Source organism: Dermacentor andersoni, chromosome 6 (genome assembly GCF_023375885.2).
Source record: "Dermacentor andersoni chromosome 6, qqDerAnde1_hic_scaffold, whole genome shotgun sequence".
Lineage (NCBI taxonomy): Eukaryota > Metazoa > Arthropoda > Arachnida > Ixodida > Ixodidae > Dermacentor > Dermacentor andersoni.
The window spans coordinates 123,701,557-123,715,233 of NC_092819.1; the positions used below are offsets into that span (position 1 = coordinate 123,701,557).

A 13,677-nucleotide genomic window follows, 5' to 3' on the forward strand; every position below is an offset into this window, starting at 1 on the left:
CGCTTGACCGAATCTGTCCCACTTGAATAGTAGCAGTTCTATTCATGAGAAAAGACCTAACAAAGGCCTGGAATTAGACTCCCAGGCCTATACCGGCCGTGGCCTGCAGAATGTATCGATGTAATATTGTGCCGAACGTCTTAGTGAGATCAAGGGCGAGATTCCCTCTCACGTCGCGCGTGCCGCTATCAAAGATTTGCTTCCTTAGCATTAGCCTAACCTCCTGCGTTGATAGGCCGGGCCGAAATCCAGCCATATTATGTGGCAAGCGGTCTCTGCGCTCTATGTACACGGAAACCCTGTTCACGATCGCGTGCTCCGCTACCTTGCCTATGCCCGAGGTTAGTGATATTGGCCTCATGTTGTCCAAATGAAGGGGTTTTCCTGGTTTAGGGATGCATGTCACCATAGCCTACCTCCATCCGTCAGGCACCTGTCCGGTCTCCCATGCCCTGTTGACTTCTTTAGTGAGTAGTTCCACTGCCTTATCGGACAGTTTTCGTAATAGCCTGTTAGAAATTTTATCCGGACCCGGAGCCGATCTGCTGTTTAAATTGTAGAGCACAGCCCTGATTTCCTATTCTGCGAAGCGCGCGTACAGCTCCTCTACCGTCGCGCACTTGATCTGCGGATAATCCTCTTCCTGCTTCGGTTCGATGGGGAGGTATCTATCCGCGACTGCATTCAAAAGTGACTGTTCAGTACCTCCCTCCTGTTTGTGCCTGTGTATGACTTTACTAAGTGTTTGCCTTTGATTCCGCTTTGTCTGTGCGTCATCCAGGAGGTGCTTGAGGAGGTTCCACTTCCCTCCTGAGCGCATGGACCCGTCTACTGCCGCGCAGACCTCGTCCCATTGTAGCCTATTGAGCTCCGCGCAATATCTCTCGATCTCTCTATTAAGCTCCGCAACCTTTTTCCTCAGCCTACGATTTAACCTTTGTGTTTTCCGCCTCATCAGAATTGACGATTTGGCCTCCAACAGGTGCGCCAGGTGCGGATTCATTCTTAGGACCTCCGCTTCCGTTTGTACTACCTTAGTAGCCCTCTATACGTCCTCTGTTAGCGAGTCGATGGCCTCGCCAAACGAGGAAAATGTGCTCGTTCGCTCCTTCCTAAGTTTCCTGAACTCCTCCCAGTCCGTGACTCGAAATACCCTGGCCGGTTGGGCGTCCACCCTAACTTACCGCCACTATGAAGTGGTAACTGCTCAGCTTCTCCTGCTTATTGGCCCCCGTTACGTTACCTACGTTCCTTACACATGCCAAATCAGGCGTTGTGTCTCGCGCAACTGCCGTGCCCAACCTAGTGGGACACCCTGGGTCCGTGATTACCGCAAACGCGAGATCATCCAGGATCCTCGCCAGATTCTCTCCTTTTACAGTCCGTCTGGCGTAGCCCCACGCATTATGAGGGGCGTTAAAGTCCCCGGCAACTATCAGCGGAGAGTGCTTGGCTATCGACGTCGCCTTCCTAGGCATGGAGTTAAACGTCTGTCTCTGGTCCGACGGCGGGCTATAGACATTAGGCACAAACACGCTCTGCTTAAGACACACGTGCGGTAGAGCCTCCACGAAGAGGGCCTCCAGGGTAGGGTCGTCACATAGTGTCTCCTGTATTAACAAAATTTGCGGTTTTTCCTCCTCATTCGCCAAAAATTGCCGTAGCGGAGCCTTGCGCCTTTGAAAACTAGCGCAGTTCCAGTGTCATATTACCAGCTCTTTGTGATCGCTCGCCATGCTGCTACATTAACATGCCTTGCTCCACACCCGGAGCAACCTCGAAGTGATTCGCTGCCTTGCTTCGCACTCGGACCTTGACTTTGGCTGCCCAGAATTTTTTTTACAATCGCATAAAATCAATAACTCCAGCAGCTACGAGTAGGCAGTGTGAGAGCGATCGGCAGGCCCCCATCTTCTATTCCTTTTGGAATTGGCCACTCTACGGCTATTCCGAAAATTATTCAGTCTTGTTCGGGGTAGTAATGCATCTTTCATGCCTACTCGTCACTATTACATGGTGAGGTTTCCCTGTTTTGTTACAAGACGCGACAGAAAAGCAATGTGGGCGCCGCCCTAAATCTTTCGACTAATAGCGGAGGGCTAATGGTGATAAAGGTGTAGACTTGGATTTTTTTCTTTGTTCATTCTAATCGTTCATAATATGTTTGTATACGTCAATGCGATGGGGAACTCTGCAGTTTTTCTGACGTCGCGTGACATATAGGCGAAGTGGTGGTGGTCCGACAAATTTTTCAGCGAACCTATTTATACGGACCATGTGCCATCGTTGTAGGACTTCGCTAAAAGGGGCCACATGACTTAGTGTTAGACGGGGGAAAGGCGTTTGAGTGACCCCTTTTCCCCTGTGAGGATGCTGTTATTACGATATCATCGAGCGATGCTTAAGAGACGAGCCGCCGCGAGAACGACGAAGTTGGTCGGTGCGCTTGGCGCGAGCGAGTGTCGGCCTGGCTGCCTGGCTCCAGTGTAAATAGGCTGTAAATAGCCTCTTCTGTCTGTGTCTTCCCACACGCAACATTCTGGTGGAGGTCAGCGATCCTCGTCCTCACTACGGAACTCCGAAGTGGTTGGCACACCGAGCTTGTCACCATGCCTCCCGTTGACGCACCCACATCTGCAACGGCTTCGGCTTGTCCCACTGCTCCAATCGTCACTGTCGCCCCACATCGCGACCCAGGTGTGTTCTCTGGCCTCGAGGGACAGGATGTTGACGACTGGATCAAGCTCTATGAACACCCCAGTGCTAATAACAGGTGGGACCCAACGATTATGATCGCCAATGTCATATTTTATCTCGGCGGCACCCCACGCGTGTGGCACCAAACGCATGACGGCGAGATGACCAGTTGGGACAATTTCAAAGAAGCTACGGGAACTGTTCGGTGACCCCATTGGGCGCAAGGCTGCCGCGAGCCTCGTGTTCAGTCATCTCGTGCTCGTGCGTCTCGTGTTCAGTAATCTACGGAGCCGTACGTTTCCTACATCCTTGACGTCTTAGCTCTATGCCGCAAAACCGACGATGCTATGTCCGAAACCGATAAAGTGTCACATATTCTAAAAGGCATCGCCGACGACGCTTTCAATTTGCTTGTTTTCGGCAACGTCTAGACTATCGACGCCATCATCAAAGAATGCCGTCGCCTTGAACAAGCTAAGAGCCGCCGTATCACACACCACATCACGCGGCTACCCAACACTGCTGCTACGTCGACATGTGAGGGTCGACCACGTCAGACCACCACCTGTGACGATGTCACCCGTATTGTTCGCCGCGAACTCGAGGCCGCCTGCTCGCGAGTTTTCTCCACGACGCCTCCCGATCCGCCAGCAACCACCATTGCGATGATTCAGGCCGTCGTCCGACAGGAATTTGAGAACTTGGGTCTGAGCCCCGTGTGTTCCACGTCCCAACCCAGCGTTCCCCAGTTTTCTAGCGGCCCTCCTCGTCCTCGGCAGTCCTTTTCCGCCACATCTCGCCGCAACCCATCCGATTGGCGTACCCCTGATGACCGGCCGATCTGTTTCTACTGCTGTCGCATTGGCCACGTCGCTCGTCACTGCCGCAACCGATGGCCACCAACTCCTCGGACATACACCGCCGCTTATTCCCGCACCTTTGGACCTTCCGTTCCCTATACCACCCGCGATGAATCCACTGCCGCTGATGCTCCTCCTCCGAACCTTCGCTACAGCCGCTCGCCCTCACCTCGACGCCATCAGTCTCGTTCGCCCCAACCCCATCGCTTCTCTTTGCCGCATATGGCCTCCCGGATCCAACCGGAAAACTGGGCACTGCAGCTTCTGGAGGAGAAGCTGCGTTGTCGACCCTGCCGTGAAATCCTCTACTCAAGTTACCCACGAAGCGAAACCTTCTTGACGTTGACGCTGACGGCTATCCTGTCACGGCACTCATCGATACAGGAGGAAATCTTTCTATTATGAGTGCTGCCTTCCGACGACGACTGAACAAGCTCCTCACCCCAACGTCAGCACGCATCGTCCGCCTTGCGAATGGCGGTACTGTGCCTATCATCGGCTTGTGTACGGCACGTGTCAGCATAGCCGGCCGCTACACTCCTGTACTCTTCACCGTAATTGCTCATTGCCCCCACGACCTCATTCTCAGCCTCGATTTTCCCTCCGCACATTCTGCTCTTATTGGCTGCTCTTCCAGTACCCTTCGCCTTGAGTTGCCGATGCTCGCAGAACCTTCTGACGCACCCCACTGCCGCTTACATCCCACCGGCTTTCTTCGCCTGCTGCCAAGGTCAATAGCCTACATTGAACTATTGTCTTTCCCACCAGTTCCTGATGGCGAGTACCTCGTCACTCCTCTGCCCGACATTCCAATAAGGTATGACGTTACAGTGCCTCACAGTATACTTAATATTACTGGGAACCGCACTCGCATGCCTGTCTGTAACTTTGGATTGGCAAAGAAAATTCTGCCGCAAGGTATTCTGCCTTGCCACCGCTGAATGTCTCGGCGACCAATACGTGGCAGCGTTATCGACCGATGGTTCTCGCGAGCTTAGCAAGCCCCTCGCGCCAGCCTCGGGTGCCGATACTGAAGAACTTTGCCAAGTATTATCGTCCTACCGAGATATTTTCGACTTCGACGATCGCCCTTTAGGCCAGAAGCTCGCGGTCAAGCATGGGATTCTTCCTGGCGACGCTACGCCTATTAACTGACGACCGTATCCAGTTTCTGCGTCGGAACGCCGAGTAATTCAAAACGAAGTCAACAAAATTCTACATGAAAACATCATTGAGCCTTCTTCCAGTCCTTGGGCGTCACCTGTGGTGTTGGTTAAGAAGAAGGACGGCACGTGGCGCTTCTGTGTAGACTACCGTCATCTGAATAACATTACTAAGAAGGACGTCTACCCGCTACCACGTATAGACGATGTATAGACTGCCACGTATAGACTGCCTACACTGTTCCAGCTATTTCTCGTCTATTGATCTTCGTTCGGGATACTGGCAGATTGCTGTTGATGATGTCGACAGAGAAAAAACCGCGTTCGTCACACCTGATGTCCCATACCAATTTAAAGTAATGTCGTATGGAATATGCAACGCCCCTGCCACCTTTGAACGTATGGTGGACTCCTTGCGCCAAGGTTTCAAATGGTCCACATGCCTCTGCTACCTCGACGACGTCATCGTCTTCTCGCCAACGTTCGAGTCGACACCCACCTTGAACGTCTCACAACTATACTTGATGTATTCGAAAGGCGAAGCTGCAACTTAACTCGTCCAAATGCGTTTTGGCCACCGACAAATTACTCTTCTGGGCCATCTCGTTAACGCTTCCTGAGTACAGCCTGATCTCGACAAAACTCGCGCTGTCAGAGAGTTTCCGATTCCGATGACAGCCGCAGACGTTCGAACGTTTGTAGGGCTATGCTCCTACTTTCGTCGTTTTGTTCCAGATTTCGCGACAATTGCTAGACCCCTAACTAATCTTTTGAAGAAAGGCGTACAATTCTCGTGGGGCACTGGAGAAGCCGCCGCCTTCTCTCGTCTCGTTACTCTTCTAACCTCACCACCCATTCTCGCCCACTTTGACCCTGATGACCCGACAGAATTGCGTACAGATGCCAGCGGTCATGGCGTACATGCTTCTTAGCCCAGCGTCAGCGTGGCCAGGATCGCGTTATTGCTTATGCGAGCCGCCTCCTAGCACCATCGGAGCGCAACTAATCCGTTAGGGAACGAGAATGCCTTGCTGTTGTCTGGGTGGTTGCGAAGTTCCGTCCTTACCTTTACGGTCGCCTTTTTTCCATAGTCAGTGATCATCATGCTCATTGCTGGCTCTCATCGCTAAAAGATCCTACAGGCCGGCTTGGTCGATGGGCTTTGAGGCTACAAGAATTTTCATATTCCGTGGTGTACAAGTCTAGCCACCTGCACCAAGACGCTGACAGCTTGTCGCGTTACCCTGTTGACGACTCTGACTCCTTCAATATTGCCAGGGCTTCTTGCGTATTGTCGGTATCACAACTGCTTCATTTCACCGACGAGCAACGCCTTGACGCCTACATCAGAGCACTCATCGACCGTTTTGAACACTCTCCGGCCGATGCTACTCTACGCCTCTTCGCCCTCCACGATGGTACTCTGTACCGTCGTAACCTTCATCCAGACGGCTCTGAGTTCCTACTTGTAATACCTAAACACCCCCACTCCGCCGTTCTAGAAGAGCTCCACGACGCACCAACGGCAGGAAATCTCGGCGTATCTCGAACCTATGACCGTGTACGTCGCCATTTTTCCTGGCCGGGCCTTGCCCGTTCCGCACGACGTTACGTCGCCGCTTGTGAACTTTGCCAACGATGCAAGAAGCCTTCCTAGCTCCCCGCTGGTTACCTGCAGCCGCTCGATATCCCTGCCGAGCCCTTTCATCGTGTCAACTTAGACCTTCTCGGCCCATTTCCAGAATCTACATAAGGAAACAAGTGGATTGCAGTCGCGGCGGACTACGCGACCCGCTAAACCTTAACCCGTGCTCTCCTGACCAGTTGCGCAACTGATGTTGCGGACTTCCTCCTACATGTTATCTTTTTGATGCATGGTGCTCCGCGTCAATTGCTAACAGACCATGGCCGTACGTTTTTGGCCAAAGTCATCGACGACACCATGCGTGCCTGCTCAATACGGCATAAGTTTACCACCTCCTACCACCCCCGAACGAGTGGTCTCACTGAGCGCTTGAACTGCATGCACCCTTACAGGCAGCTATCCGAATACGCTTCCGACGACCACCGTAACTGGGACCTTGCTCTACCTTACATTTGCATACAACTCTTCCGGTCTCGAAACTGCTGGCTTTTCCCCGTTTTACCTCTTGTATGGCCGCGAACCAACGCTACCACTGGACACTGTGCTTCCGTCCGCCACAGCTTCAACTAGCGATTATGCCCGTGATGCAATCGCCCATGCTGACCATGCTCGCCAACTTGCGCGCGCTCGTCTACAAGTGTCTCAAGACAAGCAGTAGAAACGCTACGACCTCCGTCACCGTGATGTCCATTTTGTGCCCGGCAGCCTCGTGCTGCATTGGTCACCTTCGCGTAAAGTTGGCCTTTGTGAAAAACTGCTTTCTTGTTATACAGGCCCATATCGCGTGCTCCGCAAAGTGACCGATGTCACCTATGAAACTGTTCTAGCCACGCGCACTACGTCCTCCGCTGTGACAACCAGTGACATTGTCCATGTCGCCCGACTCAAGCCCTACAACTCTCCACGCGCCTTGGATATTTAACAGCACCGTGACGGTGCTTTTGTCGCCGGGGTAGTATTACGATATCATCGAGCGATGCTCAAGAGACGAGCCACCGCGAGAACGACGATGAAGTGGGTCGGTGCGCTTGGCGTGAGCGAGTTCCGCCTGGCTGCCTGGCTCCAGTGTAAATAGGCTGTAAATAGCCTCTTCTGTCTGTGTCTTTCCACACGCAACACTATCTTAAACATTTCCCCCTCTGAGAATGGTATCTTTTACACGAATCTTATACTGTTGTCACACGGTATATTTTCGGCGATCGAGCCAGATCGTCTTCGAATTTGTCGACAATTGATTCCACCCTGCCGCGAAAGAAACAAATTTTATGCTGGCGGTTTGCGGCCAGCAAACAGTGACCAGCGATCGAAACGCGATACTAGGAGCGAGTGGCTGCCGGCACTTCTTGCGCCAGCAAGAAGTGTTCGCAGCCACGTCTATCGTCAAACCAATCCAACCAATCGTCAAAACGATGGCATTGTCCGCATCTCCAGTGGTGGGCCTTGCGCTCAGTGTACGGAGCTTTGGGTTAGTGGTCCCGCACATTCCCTCCCTTCAACAACTATGGGAAGACCACGAATGGTGGGTACTCCTGAGCAAGAAGCTGCCCGCCGCGAGCGTCCGCGACAGTTGGCTCGTGAATGGGCTTGTCGTTGTAGAGCTGAACCCCAGCTGCGCGCCCGAGATGTACAATACAGACTGCTTGCGAAGTTTCGCTTACATTGTAACACTCCGTGTAACTAACACAGTTTCGCTCTACGACCCTTTTTACGAACTGGAAGGGGCGGTCAGTCAGTCAGTCAAGAACTTTATTGAGGTCCTGAGGTGTTTTAATCCGTTGGAGATCCCACGCGTTGAGCTTCTCGGGCCAAAACCGTAGGCGACGCCCAAGTCGCGACGGGAACGCGCTGACGCTCCCCCAGTTCTTGGGCCCTCTGGACGGCCTTGAGTTGGAGTTTAAGGTCCAGGCTTTTGAGGGCTTCTTCCTATTCGGGCTCACTAGAGAGAGGCCCTGTGGCAATGCGGTATATTTTCATAGCATGTGCGAGAGTGAGCAATAAAGTTATGGGCAGCCTGGGCAATTTTCCCGGTGTGTCTGCGTTGTAGTTACTTAGTAGGCCTCGTGACGGTACGAGTCCTTTTGGAGTATTCGAAACGCGGCCGCGTGCGCGCGTTCGAGTCTGGCGTGCGAGAGCGGGTATTTGATTTTTTCGATAATGTGAGGTGATTTATCGGTAAGTGAGTAGCAGATAATACTTTTTGATCATCGCTAGTTGCAGAAATGCGATAGAAACAGTTTCGTACAGCTTTAGGTTATAGCGCCCTTGAAATCATGGCGTGAGCGTCACACGGTCGTCGTCATCGTCGTCATGCTGCTGTCGTCGCACACGCTCGCAGCAGACCAGGCACATATCTGCTCATCTTACTCAAACACGCTGTCCACCTGGTTACCCTGGCTAGAAGGGAAGGTCAGAGCATTTGAGCACTGCAGACGCGGAGAGTAACAGCAAATTATGCCAGCAGGGCGGCGCTGCTGCGGGTAGTTTGATTCACCTACTCACTCGGCGTGCTGGGCGAGTGCGCTTTAAAGGCCGGCGCTCATCACCGTGTTGCAAAAAAAAAGATGAAAGCAACGTTGGCGGGGGACGCAAAAATACAGGCACAAAGTGTAAGAGATGCATTGCGATTGCTTTGCGCTCGGGATGCGTAACAATAGAGCATATAAAGCATCTACTTTCTGTCTGCGGCTCAAGACCAGAAAATAAACAGCCCAATCTGATGTCTTTTTTTTAAATTTTAGACCTTGAGTGGTATAAAGGGAGCCCATAAGGTGGCGAGGAAAAAGCGGCCAAAAGAAGTAGCATGTCCCAAGCATCTCCTTTCACGCTTACAAGATACACCCTTTCAGAGTTAATGTTTTTGATACATTTGGGAATGGGTGGCATAGTAACTGACACTCATTTTATTTGTAGCAATTCACTTGATCCTCTTTCTGCCACCGGACTAACCCACATGCCTGTTTATCAAACAATGTACGTTTAGTTAAATTGCCTTTTCCATTGACTACTTAGGTGCAACGCCGTACTAAGAACGCCTGTTTGAAATGCTGTGCGTGCTGGACCGATAACATCTCGAAAACATTGTCCAACGCTATAAGGCTTGCACATATCAAAGAACACTTACTGGGGACATATGGAGCGTGAATATTTTTTTTTGTTGTAATCATGCACCCAAGAAAAGGTACAAAAACTCAGCATTATAGATTACAAACTCACTTTTGTAGTCTTTTAATAAGCTCAGGAAACATGAAATGTTGTGAGAACACAACAAGGAAACAACGCACCACGTAAGGGCATATGTCCCACGACGAAGATTCAAGTAGGGAATTCTTTCTCTTCTATCTTTCCTGGCCTAAATTTCTCCTTTCGCAAGAAAATGTAGTCTTGTCAGTGTATGGAATTTTTTAAGTCTGTTAGGTACATCTGTGCTATCTTTAACCAATTGTTTTTTCTAGGTTCTTATCGTTCCTGTCTTGAGCGGGCATCGAAATTGTTCTCAACAATCTGACACGAAGCAAGATGCCCAGAAGACGAAATACTCAGCTTTGCAACAGCATGCTACTCTGGTTGAACTCGTAAACAAGCATCTGGATGGATGTATAGATGGATGTATGAATGTTATGAGCGTCCCTTTTGGAACGGGGAGGTGGGTTGCGCCACCAAGCTCTTGTTATTATATTGTCTAATGTCCCACGTGTGTTAAAGAAAGAAGCGAAAAAGGAAAACGAGAAAAAGACACGAAGTATTCCCATAAGCGAACTTTCTCAACCCCTATTGGGAACTTTGTATTTGTACGCCACCGTTATTTCTCGTTTCTCGGTTTTTCTTGCACCAATCTTCCAATCGTGTCTTACTGATCTCTAATGCGGTCATGTTTACTGTGCCCCTGCTCTCGCTGATTCCAAAGGCTTAAAGGAGGCCAGATGTGCCTAAATGGACCGCTGGGCAGATGTCTTGACATTCTAATAAAACATGCTTCGTCGTTTTCCTAGCTTTAGTGCAGCAACCACCTGTTTCTTGTCCCTTTTGATATGTCGGTTTATAATGGCGTGTTCTAAGGCATCCAGATCTTGCTTCGAAAAGTTATGAGCTTCCCTTTGAGCTATCATACATTGTTTATTCACTGATTTTTGTTTTACCTCTTAAGTAGCTACTCATAGCCGGCTTTTCTTTTTATTGCCGCCACCCCTGAAATTGTCTTAGCCTTATTTTGCGATTAACTTTTTTTTATTGCTATGTTGTTCACCGTACCGGTCGCATACTTGCTGGTAAGCTTCCTAGTTCTTATCCTACACTGTGAATCAATGTTTTCCCGGTACAAATATCTCAACCCTCTGCCAGCCCATTTACTTTCTTCCCTATTCCTCAGTCATTCTCCATAATGAATTTTACTGTGAGCTTTCCTCACTTCAAAACTTGTCCAGCCCATATCACCCTGCACAGTTTCATTTGTAGCCTTCTCGTCAGCGCCGAATTGGAGGCGTTCCACTGACCTTTGGTTGCCATCGAGCCCTGATTGCACGCCTGACTTCAGGGAAAGGGAAACGCGTAAGCAGGCATCTAGAAAGCCACGCTAGCACCACTGAACGTCGTCATGAATAGCTGCTGACACTCAGTGCCACGCGCCGCCAGCCACGATTATCTCCCCATCTGCTGGTTACCATAACCTGGTAGCGCTTCGCATAATCCCATTCGATGCTGGGTAGCCACCTACCAGGAAATTCCTTTGCATTATATCGATGATCAGTCTCTTCCTTTTTTGCTCAGCATGGCCTTTCGCATCCTTTGCATTGAATAATCAATGTCACATGCCATAATCGGGGACATCGCAGGCTGTGCATATTTCGTAGAGCCTCTGTTTATTTTTTGCGAACTGCTCTTTTTTGATATAAAAAATAATGGCACATTCATGGTTTTCGGCATGTTAATACTGAATAAACACGAAAATAGGCGCTTTCAATGTGATGTTTTGCTTAATTGGAAGTTCTGTTGTGAACTCGTTACTATGGACATTTCAAGAAGGGATAAAAATAACTAGCCGTTAGCTACAGAACATATCCTACGCTAAAGCAAGCCATAAAGGTACAAATATGCTTTGTTGCTTAAAACGAGTGGATGGAGGAGCAGGGAGAGGGGTACAGGGGGGAGGGTCACGGTGGGCTACTGCATAGGATGCCGCTTACCTCACTGGCGCCACAACGTAGAGGCGCTCATACTTGTGACCGTGATTTTTCAGCAGGCTGCCGGGCTCTCTCGAAGAAAATCGTGCGCTGGCTTTTGTTTGAAATTGTAGCTGTTCTCGCGACGTGCAGCGATTTTGCACTTTTAGACAAGATTATGAGCTGATGGCCTACACACTATGCTTGTCTGTTTTCTGTGCCGAAACCTGGCGAAATACACTTCATTGATGATATCTCCCTATTTTTATTAAAGTTGCCTGTTTTGTTGCTGGGTTTCACTGAGACCACGCCAATTCATTCAATTCAGCTTTCCCTTGCGTTACGAGATCAGATATGGGAGTAATCGCAAAATGCTCGATGCAGTGCTGAGCAGTGTAGTAGCAGCCATACCTGAACGACTGTTAGACGAACAGCACGGAATCAGATCGAACTAATAAAGGAACACAGCGCTCGAGTGTGCCTTTATCTTGTGGCCGTCCGACATCGCGGTGCTAGTCACACGTGAGCTTGTGCTCATTAAGAAATCTTTGAACCAAGAGACTGGACATTCAAGTGTGCAAAATAACTTGCGTCAACCGAATGTCTGGGTTTGCGGAGTCCTCTAGCGAGTCCAGTTGAAGCCTGTAGCAACTGTGTGGGGTTAAATACGAAAACCTTACGCTTTCTTGTATGCATCTCACTGCTACTAATGGTACGATTTAATTCGCCGTGAGAGGAAATATATGTTATTTATTTATTTATTTATTTATTTATTTATTTTATTTATTTATTTATTTATTTATTCAAAAGAATCTTACAGGCACTATGGCAGGGCATAAAGTAAAAAATATTCCCGCCGTAAAGTTCCTTTCGTTCTGGCGCCGTGGTTATTAGGCTTCTTGAGCAGAAAATGCTTTGGAATTCTTCTTGCTGGTCTTCAAGGTAAAGAGAGAGAACAGGAATAAATTTTGTGCATTTTCTAAGAAATTCTGGTATATTCAGGACAGTTTCATTGCAACATATTGTGCAGTTAGTAGGCTATTAGCACATATTTTTGTAAAACCATTTCAATCTCCAGCCCGACCATCATCTCGGAGTGTTAATTATTGGCTGCAGGCATAAATAGGAATGAAACACCGCTACTTCATCATTGGTTATGGAACGCGGTGCGTCTAACATCTCGTGAAACATGGTAGCACGTTAAGTAATGCAGCCATATGTAGCAGTGCTGCGCTGTCTGAAGTGAACCGGTGTAACGTTAGCTAAGCAGCAGTACCAGTTGATCCGCAGCTGACTTTCCGGTGCTACTTTTTTTTCTTTTTGTTTCCCCTACAGCGCAGAATTGGCAAAAAGAATGCGCATCGACAAATGATGACGTTCTGATAAAAGGGGCTACGCTTCTGTGGCCTTTCGTGAGAAGCTATGTATACGTTGTCCTTATTGAGGGGTGATAGGACACGAAACAATGGGAAGTGAGACCTGGGCCATAATTTTCTAGCCATGCCTTTCAGTCGATTCTATGTCACTATTATCATCCTCTGTTTACGGCCGGCTGATCTCAATGATAGCGCAGGCGAAGCATTATTCTGATCATTGACGGTGCGCGAAAAGCGAGAAAAGGAGTACCCCAGAACAAGTCATCGCTAAAAAATCGTGGCCCAGGGAAGAAAAGTTCCTTCCTGTCCTCGTCTTACCTGAAATTGTTTCGCGTCCTACTGTACCATACTAAGTATGAGACAACTAGAGTATGTACACCGGAATATAGGTTGGGATTTTTTCCCGAAAGAAGCACAGCTGAAGTCGCCCCTCATCTCATATAGCGGTCTTTAGCACGTTGTGACTCGTCTCGTCGAGTCGAGTCAAGAACAGGGGTCGACACATATTCTGGTTTATCGGGTACTTCAGTAACAAGTGTGCACATACCTTATTCGTTTATTCACTGACATGCAGGTGACACGCACTGGAAGATCGTCGTGGCATATTTGCTTCCCTGCATCGTGGTATTCGTGATGTTTTCCATCGTGCTGCTCGCATTCTGCAGCGTCATAACACAGCGTTACCAAGAGTGAGAGCAACCATTAGACTGTTAATGCCGTTGTCCTGTGTTTTCTCATGCTTTCCTTTTCCGGGGGATGTGGGACGGTAATGCATGGTTG

General features: G+C 49.4%; 1 protein-coding gene across 1 annotated transcript in view; it reads left to right on the top strand.

The window, feature by feature from the left end:
* Window positions 1-13,677, top strand: part of LOC126523332 (uncharacterized) — a 105,821-nt gene that overhangs the window by 52,006 nt on the left and 40,138 nt on the right. Inside the window, exon 5 of the mRNA XM_072288981.1 lies at window positions 13,472-13,586. Coding sequence (XP_072145082.1) covers window positions 13,472-13,586 — 115 coding nt within the window. The remainder of the gene's footprint in view (window positions 1-13,471; window positions 13,587-13,677) is intronic.